Below are 16,887 nucleotides of genomic sequence, written 5' to 3'. Positions count from 1 at the left end.
GGTTAACGAGTCTGGGATCATAGTTTTACTGAGACAAATTTGGGTCTATGTGGGAAAAAGAGAGGGTTTTGGGAGAGGAAGAAGAGAAAACGAATTTGGGAGGAAGAGAGAGCTTACATCGGCTTATAAAAACTACTTTGACGTTAAAAGGGCTATTTATATGCTTGACTACACTGAGCCTATCATTTACCCTATTTTTTTATTTTTATATTTTATAAAAGTAACTTTATTTTACCCTTTTATTAAATAAATAACCAATTAAAACATCTCTTTTGTTGGATAAGTGACCTCAATAACTTAAGAGGGGGGATGAATTAAGTCTTACAAAATTTCCCACTAATGAACTTTTAACCCCGTTTTAAATGATAGGCTTAGAACGCAAAAAAAGCAGCAACAATCAATTTAATAATGCTCTTTTAATTGCGCAAGACAAAGTATTCTGTAATAAAATAACTGAGATAAGGGAAGAGAAAAATAAAAACTCGATTTATACTGGTTCGACCACTTCCCGTGCCTACGTCCAATCCTCAAGCAACCCACTTGAAATTTTCCACTATCTCTGTAAATCCTTTACATACTTTGAACACACCTTGGGATTCCTCACCCTTGTGTTAAATATTCTCACAATCCAAGAGACAACCAGTCTCTTGACTGCAACTGATTTTATGAGATGAATAGAAAGATTTGCCTCCTTTAGAGTAGATGATACAAATTGATGTTCCTAGAAGAATTCTCATAGATTTGCAAGTGTTTGGCCAAGAGTTGTTTGGAGAGGATTTGACAATTAAGTTCTCTTTAAAACTCTCTCTCTTGCTTTTCGAAGTCAGAGACACACACATATATAGGCCCATTGCGTCTTTTCAAAATGGTTTGAAGAGATGTGTCTTTTCAAAAAAAAAATCTGAAATTTTCTCACTGGTAATCGATTATAGGATTCTAGTAATCGATTACACAGTTATATTTTGAAGGGTGATGACTTTTCAAAATTCAAATTTCAAAACCCTTTTGAAAAGCTTATTTCCAAATTTGTCTATAGTAATTGATTACACTGTCTGGTAATCGATTACCAGTGTCTTTGATCTCTTGGAAGCAATTTGTTTTGAGGCAAAAACCAATCAACAATGAGATTGTTTGAGGCCTTATCTTTTTCTTGATCTTGTTTGCTTGACCTTGAATTAGTCTTGAAGCAATCTCTGTTTGCTTAACCTTAAATGTTTCTTGAAGCAATCTTGTTTGATTATACTTTGGCATCATCAAAACCCTGTATTCATACATTCACATCTTTATTTTCTAAAACATCATTTTACTCTATTTATTTTCTAATGAAACCCTTATTTTAATTAACCGAAACCCTTTTCTCTCATTTATTTAATTTCTAAAAACTTTATTAATTTATGGTCCACATGACTAATCATTAAAACTCAATTTTCAACCCAATATCTCACCCTAAAATATTTACTTAATTCAATTAATTATAGAAACTCAAAATACATACTTAATAAATATCAGTCTATTTTTATTTATCAAAAACTGGGGTTTTACAAGAGGGGGGGGGGGTGAATTATGTTTTTAGAAATTTACAAACTTTTCTAAAACAAATAGCACTTTTATCGTCTAAAATAAAAGGCCTAAAAGACTTAGCGATCAGACTAAGTCATATGATGATAAAAATAATTTTCTTTATAAAAAAATGAGATATAAAATCTAAAAATAGATTCAAACCCATTGTCAGTTAAAGCAAAAGAGAGAAGCACGGAGGGAATTATACTGATTCGTCTCAAACCTAAGACTATGTCCAATTCTTGATAATCACCAACTTTTCGCTAACTTATCAAAGTTAGAAGTATTATTCACTACCACTTCTGGCTCTTACACTTGCAAGCTCTACCCCAAGCTTGACTTAAACCTGATATTCTATGTCCTACCAAGTCATTGTTGACTATAAACAAATCAACAAAATTTGTTGAAAGTTTGCACATTGACTAAAATATATGATTGTCTTACACACGAATATATCATTCAACATTTTTAGTCTTTTCTCGTGATTCTTATAGTGTCAAATCTAGCAACAAGAGTAAAGATTTCAATGAAATCAATACCTTCTTGTTGGTTATAGCATTGAGCTACTGACCTAGCTTTGTTTCTTACCACTTTTCCTTGTTCATCTAGTTTATTTCTAAATATCCATCTTGTTCCAATGATGCTCTTGTTTTTAGGTTTGGGAACAAGAGTGCAGATTTTGTTTTTGGTAAAGTCGTGAAGCTCTTCTTCCATGGCAATAATCCATTCATAAGAGTTTTTGCTATGGTCTTATGATTCTATTTTAGACACAAGAGCACATGAAGCAAAATCTTTGAATGATGATTTAGTCTTAACTCCTTCAGCCTGATCTCTAATGATCTGATCTTTGAATGATGGTGGACAAAATTCCAATCCTTAGTCTATGGTTTATGATATGAGAATTCTTCAATTTGAGGAAGGACTTCTTCAAACTATTTAATCTCTCTTTCTTTGTGAGATACAGAGAATCCTATATATCTACAAAATCATCCTCAAGATTTGATAACCTCTTATCATACATTATTCCATCATTGAATTTAACATGGATGGATTCTTCTACAACTAAAGTTTTAGTGTTAAAAACCCTATATGCTTTAGATGTATAAAAAAAGCCAAGAAAAACCCTATCTGACTTTTGTGTTGAGCTCCATAATGGCCAAATCGTCATTCAGCTTCAATTCTAGGAATGGGAATATCCCCATTGGTGATTATGAGCCAGACTCTATATTGGGTGGACTTGTCTTTCTAGTAGGGATAGTGTTCTCCAGCGAAGCCTGGTGGCCTTGTTAAAGATGCTCCCTCGGTGATGAATTGATGTTGGTTATTTGCCATTTGGATCTTTTCCTCTACACTTTGTTAAGTGCTCAACCCTTAGAGGCTAAGCCCTGATACCAAACTGTAGAAGAAAATGACACAAGAAGGGGGGGGGGGGGTTGAATTGTGTTTTTAGAAATTTAAAAACTTTTCTAAAACAAGTATCATGTTTATTGTCTGATGTAAAAAGACCTAAAACACTTAGAGATCAGACTAAGTCAGACGATGATATAAATAATTTTCTTTGTAAAACAAAATAGGATATAAAATCTAAAAATAGATTCAAACCCTTTGTTAGTTAAAGCAAAAGAAGGAAACACACAAACAATTATACTGGTTTGTCTCAAACCCGAGACTACGTATAGTTCTTGACAACCACCAAGTTTCCACTAACTTATCAAAGTTACAAGTATTTTTCATTGCCGCTTCTAGCTTTACACTTGTATGCTCTACCCTAAGCTTGACTTAAACTCAACATTCTTTGTGCACTAAGCCACTACTAGCTCTAAATAAATCACAAGATTTGTCGGAAGTTTGGGCACTGACTAAAATATATGATCGTCTTACAAACATATATATCACTCAACACTTTTAGTCTTTTCTCTCAAGGTATACAAGGTGTTTTGAGAGCTTTGTATCTTTTCAAGAATTTACAAAAAGATTTACAAGAAAGAATGAAAGAATAATTAGCGTAAATTTTTCTTGTCTTGTTTCTTCAAAGCTTCTTCTATATATAGTCTTCATCTCCAAGTATTCATTGTCTCACAAGGTTGGATTCTTCACTTTAATCTTTGTTTGAAGTCTTGAGTCTGTTGGAGCATTTAATGTTTGCATTAAGTGAACGTCCCTTCTTCATGCAAAGTCTATGTTGGTAGGATAACATGTCTTGTACTTCAGTAGGGAAGTAACTTCTTTCATCATAACAAGTTTGCAATAATAGAGCATGCCCTTTAATGAGGATCAAGGTCTTCCAGATTATGGACTTCATTTATTCTTCATAGGACTTTGACAAATTCTTGGAGAATTTTTTTCGCATGAAAGAATCTTAGACACATAGTATTAATGAAGGTCTATAATGCACTACTTAAATGTTACATCAGATCGTCTTATGAGTGGATCATGATCTGACAGTACATCAGACACAACTTTTATCATTTATACTTATTTGCATATAATCAAAATAATTAAGAGTCTTGATTTGTCTTTAAGATATAAATGTCTTTTAACTTAACAAATATCTAATAAAAGACACATATAATAGCATGTGCAAGCAACTTATCTTAACTAGGAGAAAGGTCACGAACAAAACAAATACACCCAAATACACAGAGAAGAGCATGACATAGTGGACCTTTGAGGAAATAAATTAATAAGGAATTTTGATCATATAATAAGCAGTTAAAACAACTTTGCCACAAAATTATAAAATTGATATTTGCATGTAACTATTTGAGCATGGTTTTCTATGAAATTGAAGTTTGTTTGGATTTGACCTTCCATTGATGTTTCCATTCTTAAAAGAGATTGAAAATTGGTAACTGATGTTGCTTGTGCATATTCTACTGCTACATTTGATCTTTCTACATAAGTTGGAAGAATTTTTTCTCCCTAAATATAGTGGTTAGGAGAAAAAAATGAAGTAAGGTGCTTTAAAATTGTGGTATTATTGCCGATGAGTGGTTAGAGCATAATTTTTTAAAACTTTATCAAGGGGTGACCACAATTTAGGTGGCTAATTTTTTCAATATAGTGGTTATCTGACTAGAGCGTGATAGACAAAGTAACTCGATAGACTCTGATACCATGTTAGAAAGTGAGTTATGAGCCTAACTCAACCTTACAAAACTAGCTTGGCTACTCCTCACTTATATAGTTTATCTTGAATGAGTTTTCCAACACAGTCAATTTTTGTGTTTAATCATACCATTCCTATTTTGTTAAAGGTTTTATTCTTTTGTTATCTTTGTGTTTAATCACATCATTCCTTTTTTTTTTTTACAATTTTGATATGCCGCACTGCATATTCCATGTGATTGTTTAGGAAGCATCATGTCCTAGAATTTTTTTTTATTATGCACAATAACGAGAGTAAAAAAATAGACATTGATTCTTAGGTTATCTGAATATTGTTTTCTTTTATTGAATTTGTCTAGGTATAATTTACCGTGACTTAAAGCCTGAAAATATCTTACTTCAGAAGGATGGTCATGTTGTGTTAGCTGATTTTGATCTATCATTTATGACATCTTGTAAACCCCAGGTACGTATCCACATTCCTGAAACAAAAATGGTCCATTTATATAAATTATTGGAAATTCTTGACCCAAATGAAATTCATTGGTGTCACACGTATCCAATGATATATAGTTTTGATAGAAAAAGTAATACACAAGGCTTTAAATCTTCTCTCGTTTAATTTTGTGGAATATATATGTGTGTATGTGTGTATTACATTTTTAATGATATTTATCATAAAAAATGAAATAATTTCTTTATGATTATTATTTTTTTAGATGTCAAAAAGTGGGTTTTATGAGCCTAACCCTACCCTGCAAAACCAGCATGTAAGGTTAGGATTATTTTCCACTTATATAGTTTATCTTGACACTATCTTTAATCGATGTGAGATTTCAATATGTCTCATTTTTCTCATGACTATCTGTCATGTGGGTGTGACACCCTTTACCCCGACATACATATAAATAAGAAAAACATATAAAAATGTGGAATTTAATTAAATTAATATTATAAAAATATCACGTAAATAAATCCATGTGGGTAAAAGGATTACATTCGCTTCACTATTCCCAAATAAAACTTATTAAAAACATCTCTGGCTCAAAACAAGGCAGTCCAAGTTTACAAAAGAACTTAAGTTAAGCAGTGAAATAAAATAAAGTAAAATAACATGTTTAGAACATCGTGCAATTGAAACAGAGCATTGTGTCCCATCCTATCAGAGCATTGTGTCCCAACGTCCTCTAGCACGAGGCTCTTTAAAGTTATCCACCTAGTCATCTGCTCTCACGAAGATAAGGTTCAGATCATCATAGGATCCATATACAAACAACACATAAGGTGAGTAAAATCCGGATAAACAAAGACATAAGCAAAATACATTATGGAAATAGTTATCGCATAGCTCAACTTAATACAATCCACGCCACTTTACTTTATCAATTAAAATTCATTTTTCAATCACCAATCACACACTTGACTCAAGACGTAACAACACTCACCAATTTCATAATAAACAATTCAGAGGCGTTATGCAAAAATTATACTAAGACTCAAACTTATATGAAATATGCTACCATTACAGTGAAAAACAACATCAAGGAACACAATGAGTATGTCAGGTCACTCTCACTAAGCAAAATCATAAGGTGACCAGTCAGGGTCACTCTATTTTGCAAGAATGCTCCAACCATATGGGATCAACATAAGCTTAAAGGAGCACTCAAATCGAGTTTATTTATCCCCAAGGCCTAGACTTTGAAGAATTTGTTAGGGCCTTACCTTCTTGGTTCATGTCCAACCCCTAAAACAACTTTTGCATGCAGACACTGCTCATGAATTATACAATACCCAGGACCTCACACTTTTTTCCAAACACGTTCAACACATTGTGCTACAATTTAACACCTCATGTTCCTAACTTGGAACCCTATACTTTTCTTTTAACACTTCGTGCATAAACACTTTTCTCAAGGAAAATACCAGTCGGGTTATTGTATAATTCAGAATTCACAACACAAGTAATATCACATCAAGTATTAACCAAACACTTATTCATAACCATATCCCATGTCCACAATTTAATATCTCACAAATTAACACATGATCAACTTGCCACTTATACTCAATCTCAATCACAATTTCATAATCCCAAAACGACATGTTAAAGGGTCTTATAGTTATGTAATTGTACAATTCATAGTTCACAATTCAATACCATCACTTTACACTTACAATAACATGTATGATCACATTGAAGAACGTATTAATCCCACACTTGTTCACAACTCATGTCCTATCACTTCATTCTCACCAACACATTATCACTTCTAATACATCATATATATATATATATATATATATATATATATATATATATATATATATATATATATATATATATCATACAATAAATATCTTTTAACATTTAAGACAAATAATCATTCACTTATCCATTCAATTAATAGCAACCACATGTACATGTATAGTAAACAAGTATATCCTTACAAGTACAAGGGATGTACTAATCCTATTAGGTTCATACTTATCTTGTTTGAAAGATAAGACAATTATCTACAAATCTTATGTTGATCACAAAAAACGGTTTGACCATTAACTATGTCTAAACCTATGGTAAACATTGGGTCATTGCTTAATCCTAACAGCTCGACCTTTGCTCTGTAATTTGACTATCTAAGGGGCTATACAACTTCGAATTGGGTAAAATCAATGTAATTTGTTAGCTAACATTCATGGCTACAACTTTCATGAATACCACAAAACCTAATTCAATCATTTTTTTTAAGTCATTTTTAGGATATAAGTTAACTCATGTTGTCAGGAAAATAGCACGGGCTTAAAACAATTGATTTTTACTAAGCACGGGTGTGCTTTCATCCAAGCACGGTCGTGCTTCGCGAAAAACCTCTGTTTTGTGAAGCAAAAGAGGCATAATTCAGACCTCAAAACACACCCAAATTCAAAATGAATAGCACAAAACATGTGATCAAATCATGGGGAACAAAACCTCTCAATCAATTTCAAGAAACTATGCAAGAATCAAGATTTCCCAAATTTCTAGGTTTCTAACATTCAAAGTCAAACACTCAATTAAACCATCCAATTTGAATTAGGGTATCAATTGACCCATCAATCATTCTACATATAGGCAAAATTGAAACACATAAAGACCCCAAAATTAACCTCAATTTGATCTTTTAGGGATCTCTACACATGTTCCCTCTAATTACAATTATGATAAACTCATCTCTTACCTCTAAGAGGGATCACGTGTGTAGTCTAAGAATGATAGAGGCGTATCTAGTGATTCCCTAAGATTCCTCAAGCTTTTCCTTTGGTTGCTCTGCTAGGGTTTCCAAGCGTTAACGAGAAGGAGAAGAGATTGGAGCCTTAGTTTCACTATTTTTGTGTGAGGGGACATTTCTCTCTCTACAGTTATTATTTTGTAAATTCCAATGGTTGGAATGTAAGGGATTGAATTCCAAAGTTGGTGTCCAAATTTCAGGATGATCCAACGGTTAATGAGTCCAGGATTATAGTTTTACCAGGACAAATTTGGGTGTATGCAGAAAAAATTAAAGGGTTTTGGAAGAGGAAGAAGGGATAACAAATTTATGAGGAAGAAGAAACATAGAAACGCATCGTAAATGTAAAAACTAACCTAATATGTCTCTATTTATAGCTGGGATACTCTGAGTCTATTATTTACTCAATTTTTCTTTATTTTATTATTTTAGAAAAAGGAACTCTATTTATTTTCTAATACTATGAAACCATCATTTTAATTAACGAAAACCATTTTCTCTCATTTATTTAATTTCTAAAAGCTCTATTAATTTTTAAATTAAAACTCTTTATTTATTTTATGAAAAATGGGGTGTTACAACACCACCCCCCTTAAAAGAAGTTTTATCCCCGAAACTTCGCCCAAAGAACGACAAGAAAAAGATTACACATCTGGTTCCCAATACCAGGCTGTGTACCCACCTAAAGCGCTCTTTGATCACCCGACTCCTTTGTACTTAGCGACTAAGCCTGATGGTTCTCGCTTCCTCAAAGATAGTATTTCGTAAGTCAGATTCTATCACGAGGGTGACGTCTCAACGATAATAAAATGTGAAGGACATACTATTTGGAGTTGGGTAATATCATAAAAGACATTGTTGAGGATCCGAATGAACGAATATAAGGTAACACGACAGGCCACAAGGCTGACTTTCTTTTCAAACATGAAACGATTCAAGAATAGAGATATAAGATTTTGAGATTCTAACGCTTTTGCCAATCTTAGTCTACAAGTGACTTTCGAGAACACATGATTCCCTTTAACTCGGCCTTCCTCACTTCAGTATACTCAACTGATAACCCATACTTAGGTGCAAGGGATTCTAATGGTTTCATTCTAAGATTCAGAGTTGATACATAACGACGATTTCTAGCTGGCTAAGAAAAACAGATAAACTACTCACTTCCCTGAACTCACTAATGCTTAAAGGTAATCTTAACACACCTATACTTACACCATTACGGTAACTTCACATTTCAGGTTAAGGGTTCAACTCATACTCATTATCTAACTCCCTAACTAAGAAATTGATTACATCAAGGATTTTCTTACTCAAGCATCAACTACTAAGCTAGCTTTAACAAATGAAGCTAGACTCACAACAAGATTCTTAAGAATTCTACCTATCTCTTATACCTTAGATTCCAACTTCTAAGGTTTTCACATAATCTCAAAAGTAATGTAATGCCTCCAAAATGTGAAGGCACACACCATGGCTACCAACTCTAGATCATGCGTAGGATAAATCCTTCAATGAGTCTTGACCTATGGAAGAACATAGGTCGCTACTTGGCCTCCTACGAGCACTTCTCTAAACTTAAAACTTACTTCATTTATTTTACTACTCCAACAAGGACCTACTTGACTAAGGTAGCACTCAACTGGTTACGATGACTGACTTCTCTATGAAACTCAGAGTTTACTCCTTGCAAGGACCTCACCAAAGCTTTAACTCACTCAAGTCATCTCTAAAAAAGGTTAAGGTTAACTCAAGGAACTTTTGGGATAACTTCTTGGTTTGACTACTACATAGGGGTGTCTAATCCTAATCTTACGTTTCCTCTCATCCTAGAACAACTTCTACTTAAGAAGGATCTATAGCTACCTCTCATCTAGACATAGCATACTCTAAGGACTATCATCATCTATCTAAAATGTGTACTAAGATGCCTACTAAGAGCTTACAACAACCTTAAAATACCCTATATACTTCAACCTAACTTGAAACACACTAAAGCACGTAACACAAGGCTCATTACCACATCTAACTCAGGGTGAGAGATCCTATTCATGCATCCCATGAAGACATAGGGGAATTGATCATGTCAACACATGATCAGGTACACATAGAGACCTTGAGGAGTCCTAGGTAGTCCTCAGAGCATCCTTAAACTTTGCCCGGTTCAAAAGGTAAAGAGAACTAAGATTTATCTCACTAATCATACGACTATTATCACTAATCCTTTTAGGTTACCTACCTTACGCAAAAACACTCACTCTCAAACCCTTCTACGTTTAGCAAACAATGCCTTACTAACGACCTTACACTCTTCTTAAGGTTTCAGACTTAACCTCTTAACTACTCCTCACAACTTTCCCAACTACTTTATACACTCTACAACTCTATATCAAACATCTCTACGATTATAGTCGAAGAAATGGGTCTGATAACGATTGTCGAATTGCTTCAAATCAAATAAAACTAGGAAATTCTACAGCACAAGATTAACATAGGTCGACTCAGAGTTATAATTCAATTTGGTTCCTACATTCATTCACTTATAAACAACAAATGGAGGGATTTCATTGAATAGTTTGTAGGCGACTGTAAAGAAATGCGAAAACACAAAAACAGAAATGAAGAAACAAAACAAAACAAAACAAAATACAAATCAAGTTTAACAACATCAATCCAATTCACCAAACCAATGCAAATCGAATTATCATAGTTACTACGAATGATGATTAAAGTGTGAAAGTTCAGTCAAATGCATTAGAGATAGTTCAATCGAATCAATCCCTAAATTGTTGTTGATCACAAATTAGGTTGGAAAATCATCCAATCAATTTGTGATTAAATTTTGAAATTAGGAAATAAATCCATAACCTAATCCGTTTTCAATCATAAGCATAATCATAACCATGAAAATCAAAAATAGGATTGAAGAAAAAATGAACATTCACAAAGATTAGAAATACTAAACCAAAACTCAAATTTAGCCTTGCTTGGAGTGGATCCATGGATTGATTAAGTGTTTAACCTTCCATGATCATCACCAATGGAAAAAAGCCATGAAATTTGTGCAAGAAAAAGGAAGAAAAAAAAAGTGAAAAGAAAAAGAAGAATGAAGAACAATTGAGAGAAAAAAAAGAGAAAAGAGTTTGATCCTAAAGTTTGCACAACAAGTAACTAAATCCATTTTTTACAAAATAAAGTAACTAATTATACTAACTAGCTAACTTCCACTAATATATAGAGTGACTACACAAGGAAGGGATGGATGTGACACCCCCCCCCCCCCCCCCATATATATATAATAATAATAAAAGGAATAAAAATACGGAATTAATCAATAGTTTTTAAAAACATTTAAATAATTGCATTTCAAAAGGATAAAAAACTCACATTCACTTTAATATTGCCAAATAAAACTTATAAAAATGCATATTCGACTCGGAGCAAGGCCATCAAAGTTTGCAAAAGAATTTTTGTTAAATGAGTGAAGTAAAATAAAATAAAATATTATCATGCAATTAAAATAAAAACTCATCCCCAATGTCACATCCTATCAGAGCATTATGTCCTCTAGTACGAGGTTCTTTAAAATCATCCACCTAGTCATCTGCTCCCACGAACACAAGGCTCGAGATCATCACAAGATCCAAACACAAATACCACACAAGGAGTGAGTTATCTCATTTCCAAAAAATACAAATAAACAAAAGACATAATCCAAATAAATTATATAAGTATTTATAACATAGCTCAACTTAATACAACTCACGTTACTTCATCACTTTATCATTTAAAATTTATTTTTCAATCACCAATCACATTACACGTGAATCACACACTTGTGTCAAGACGTAACAACACTCATCAATTTCATAATGCACAATTAGCAAGCGTTATGCAACAATTATACTAAGACTCCAGCCTATATGCAATGTGGTATCATGTCAGTGAAAAACCATCCGGGACGCTTAGAAGTACATAACAAGACACACCACACAATAGGTATGTCAGGTTACTCTCACTAAGTAAAATCATAAGGTGACCAGTCAGGGTCACTCTGTTTTGCGAGAATGCCCCAACCATATGGGATCAACATAGGCTTAAAGGAGCACTCAAACCGAGTGTCATTACCCCCAAGGCCTAGACTCTCAAGAATCCGTTAGGGCCTCACCTTCATGATTTAGGTCCAACCCCTAAAACAATTTTTGCACACAGACACTGCTCATGAATTATACAATACCCACGACCTCAACACATTGCACTACAATTTAACACTGGTTCCTAACTAGGAATCCTACACTTTCCCTTTAACATTGCGCATAAACACTTTTCTCAAGGTAAACACTAGTTGGGTTATTGCATAATTCACATTTCACAACACACGTACTGTCACATTAAGTGTTAACCACATACTTATTCACAACCAAATTCATGTCCACAATTTAACATCTCATAATGTCACAATCCACCATCACATGTTTACGTGTATCTCACAAATTAACACATGTTCAACTTTGCACTTATACTCAATCTCAATAACAATTTATAATCTCAAAGCAATGTTATCCATAATTCATTACATATTCAATTTATCACTTTACAAAATTTCAATCACAATTTCATGATCCAATATAACATTTACACGCAATCTTATCCAAAACACAAACAAATTATACAAAAATACTTCTCACAACACGGGAGTAAAATCCATCAAACAATTTCACATAATCATACATGAAGAATTACAATACAATAAACATCCCAAAATAAATCTCAATTTGATCCTATAAGGACTACTACACATGTTCATTCGTCCAACCCCTAAAACAATTTTTGCACGACACCGCTCATAAATTATACAATACCCACGACCTCAGACTCGTGTTTCCAACATGTTTAGCACATTACACTACAATTTAACACTAGTTCCTAACTAGGATTCCTACATTTTTCCTTTAACACTGCGCATAAACACTTTTCTCAAGGTAAACACTGGTCGGATTATTGTATAATTCATAGCTTGCAGCACAAGTATTGTCACATCAAGTGTTAACCACATACTTATTCACAATCAAATCTCATGTCACAATTTAACATCTCATAATGTCACAATCCATCTCACATGTTTACGTGTATCTCACAAATTAACACATTCAACTTTGCACTTATACTCAATTCAATAACAATGTTATAATCTCAAAGCAACATGTTATTCACAATTTATCACATATTTAATTTATCACTTATACACAATTTCAATCACAATTTTACGATCCTAATATAATTATTTATCATGCTAAATCTTATCCAAAACACAAACAAATCATACAAAAATGTTTCTCACAACACAGGGAGTAAAATCCCTCAAACAGTTCGCATAATCATACAGAAAGAATTATAATACAATAAACATCCCAAAATAAATCTCAATTTGATCCCCTAAGGAATCCTACACATTTCATTCTAACCCCAATTGCGATAAATTCATCGTTTACCTATAAGTGGACTCATGTGTGTAGTTTGACAATGATAGCGGTGTCTCTAACAGTTCCCTAAGATTCCTCAAGCTTTTTTTTTCTATTTTCTCTGTTAGGGTTTCCAAGCGTTAGAGAGAAGAAGAAGAGATTGTAGCCTCCATTTTACTGTCAATGTGCGAGACTAATTTCTCTCTGCAAAAATATTATTTCTCAAATCTCAACGGTAAGAATGTGCGAAAATGGATTCCAAAGATGCTATCAAAATTTCACGATGATCCAACGGTTGATGATTCCAGAATTGTAGTTTTACTCGGACAAGTTTTGGGTGTCTGCGAGAAAAGGAAAAGCTCAATGCGAAGGGCATTTCTTCCACCTCGTGTTCAAATTTCATGACGATCCAACGGTTAATGAGTCTGGGATTGTCGTTTTACGGAGATAAATTGGAGTATATGCGGGAAAAGAAAGGGTTTTGGAAGGAGGAGAAGGAAAGATGAGATTGAGAGGAAGAGGAAGTGTAGAGACTATTGTCAGTCTGAAAACTGACCTAATGTCTCTATTTATCGCTAGGATACTCTCAATCTATTATTTACTCTATTTTTTATTTTTTATTTTATAAACAAATACAATTTTATTTCCTATCAAATGAATAAATCAAATATCCTTTTTATTTTCCTTCAAACCATTATTTTAATAAAGTTATTTCTCCTTATTTATTAAATTATAAAAATCTCACCATTTTTCTAAAACTTTATCTATTTTTAAAAAACCTTTTTAATTTATTTTTTGAAAAATGAGGTGTTACAATGGACCTTGATTAGGCCCATCTAATCTAACTAATTAAACTAATTACACAAAACAAAGCCCAAACTCTCAGCCCAATTATTCAAGTGCAGAGGTTCTAATTTCCAAGCTTAATTTGACCCTCGAAATGGCAGAACTGGCCAACACATATTTTTGATAAAATTTAGGAGCTTTTTCTTAGCTTTCTTGGGACTACTCACACGCTACATTTACAAGTACAAGGGATGTACTAATGCTATTAAGTTCATAGTTATCTTGTTTGAAAGATAAGACAATTATCTACAACTCTTATGTTGATCACAAAAACCGATTTGACCATTAACTATGTCTAAACCTAAGATAAACATTGGATCATTGCTTAGTCCTGACAGCTCAACCTTTTCTCAGTAATTTGACTCTCTAGGGGGTTATATAACTTCAAATTGGGTGAAATAAATGTAATTTGTTAGATAACATCCATGGCTACAACTTTTATGAGTATCACAAAACCTAATTCAATAATTTTCTTAGTCATTTTTAGGCTACAAGTTAACTCATGTTGTCACGAAAATAGCATGGCTTAAAACAACTGATTTTCACTAAGCATGGGCGTGCTCTCAAGCACAATTGTGCTTTGCAAAAAAACCTCCATTTCGTGAAACAAAAGAGACACAATTCAGACCTCGAAACATACCCAAATTCAAAATGAATAGCACAAAACATGTGATCACATCATGGGTAACAAAACCCTTCAATCAATTTCGAGAAGACATGCAAGAATAAAGAATTCTCAAACTTCTAGGTTTCTAACATTCAAAGTCAAACACTCAATTAAACCATCCAATTTTCATCAAGACATCAATTGACCCTCCATACATGAGCAATTTGTAGTTATAATTGTATAGGCAAAATTAAAATTTATAAAACACCCCAAAATTAACCCTAATTTGATCCTCTAAGGATCCCTATACATGTTCACTATAACGCAAATTGCGATAAACTTATTCCTTACCTCTAAGAGGGCTCACGTGTGTAGTCTGACAATGATAACGGTGTATCTAGCAATTCCCTAAGATTGCTCAAGCTTTTCCTCTAGTTGCTCTGCTAAGGTTTCCAAGCGTTAGAGAGAAGGAGAAGGGATTGGAGCCTCAATTTCACTGTCTCTGTGTGAGGGACATTTCTCTCTCTACAGATATTATGTTGCAAATCCTCAGAGTGGAAATTTGCGAAAATGAGTTCCAAAGGTGGTGTCTAAATTTCAGAACGATCTAACGGTTAATGTGTTCGAAATTGTAGTTTTACTAGAACAAGTTTGAGTGTATGCGGGAAAAAAGAGGGTTTTGGAAGAGGAAGTAGGGAGAACGAATTTGGGAGGAGGAAGGAGAGTAGAGACGTATCGTAAATATAAAAAATGACATAATATATTTTTATTTATAGTTAGAGTATTCTAAGCCTATTATTACTTTATTTTTCTTTAGTTTATTATTTTATGAAAAGAAACTCTATTTGTTTTTTAATACAATAAAACTCTTATTTTAATTAACGAAAACCATTTCCTCTCATTTATTTAATTTTTAAAACTCTATTAATTTTTAAATATTTTTTTATTTAAAAAAAACAAGGTATTATGGTGGGGCTTTCATGAAAAGTCATAAGGGATATGTTAACGACACATTTCTTAGCTATCACTACATGAAAAATATCTCTTGAATTTTATGGTGTCTATAGCTAAGAAATTTAATCTATTCCTTTATCTATGGCTGCGTCTTAAAGTTAGTAAAGGAATTGATATTCTATGTTAGTCTTTCATCTTGATAATTGTCAGATGCTTAAATTGAAAGCTTTTCCTGCAGGTTGTGAAGCAAGCAGTACCTGGTAAAAGAAGATCACGAAGTGAACCACCACCAACATTTGTTGCAGAGCCAGTTACACAATCAAACTCATTTGTTGGAACTGAAGAATACATTGCTCCCGTATGGTGACTTACAATTCTGCTTCATACTATCACTAAATGAAAGAGATCTCCCTTAATGTTTAATGTTTAAATCTCACTCATTTTGAAGGTTACATGGACATCATCAGTTTTTAATTGAAAAAAAGGTTATGTTAAAATTGAGGATGTGAAATGAGAATAGCTTAGGTGATGCTTGGTTTGGATTTTAATTTTTATTTTCATTTTTGAGATTTAGAAAACATATATATATATAGAAGAAAGTATTTTAAGGTGGTACTGTGTTTTTACTTCTTTAGAAATGACTAAAAATGTTGATTTGTTGTTTTCAGTTTTGAATTTGTTTTTGAAAATATTTTCATCTAAATTTTAAGTAAACATATTTTTACTCTTATTTTCATTTTTTTTAAATGAAAACAAAAAACACTCAAATCAAGCACAAATGATCCTCTAGTGTTGTCCTCTCCTTTCCTCCTTCTCACAAAAGATAGGTGCACTTGTGTGTAGTGTGTGCTTCATGCCCAAATGGCTTACAAGAAATAGTGTGTATTAGAGTTGTAATAATGAAGAGAAAACAAAGATCTTTGTAACATTGGAAACAAGTGGGATTGCATCATACTTGAGGGCATTTAATGTAATCTATTAAAAAAACATAATAACCACAAAAAATCATTTCATTATTTATGTGTTGTTATCTGTTACTATTATTATCATTATCCTATTTTAAGGTTTTTAAGGGAATTGA

General features: G+C 32.9%; 1 protein-coding gene across 4 annotated transcripts in view; it reads left to right on the top strand.

The window, feature by feature from the left end:
• The window catches only part of LOC100820096 (phototropin-2), a 57,758-nt gene that overhangs the window by 35,567 nt on the left and 5,304 nt on the right, over positions 1-16,887 (top strand). For all 4 annotated transcript variants that reach the window (XM_006585795.3, XM_006585796.3, XM_003531894.4 and 1 more), the window contains 2 exons: positions 5,028-5,134; positions 16,045-16,164. In XM_006585795.3, coding sequence (XP_006585858.1) covers positions 5,028-5,134; positions 16,045-16,164 — 227 coding nt within the window. The remainder of the gene's footprint in view (positions 1-5,027; positions 5,135-16,044; positions 16,165-16,887) is intronic.

The sequence above is a fragment of the Glycine max genome, chromosome 8, assembly GCF_000004515.6.
Source record: "Glycine max cultivar Williams 82 chromosome 8, Glycine_max_v4.0, whole genome shotgun sequence".
NCBI lineage: Eukaryota > Viridiplantae > Streptophyta > Magnoliopsida > Fabales > Fabaceae > Glycine > Glycine max.
This window is presented reverse-complemented; position numbering and strand designations above follow the sequence as displayed.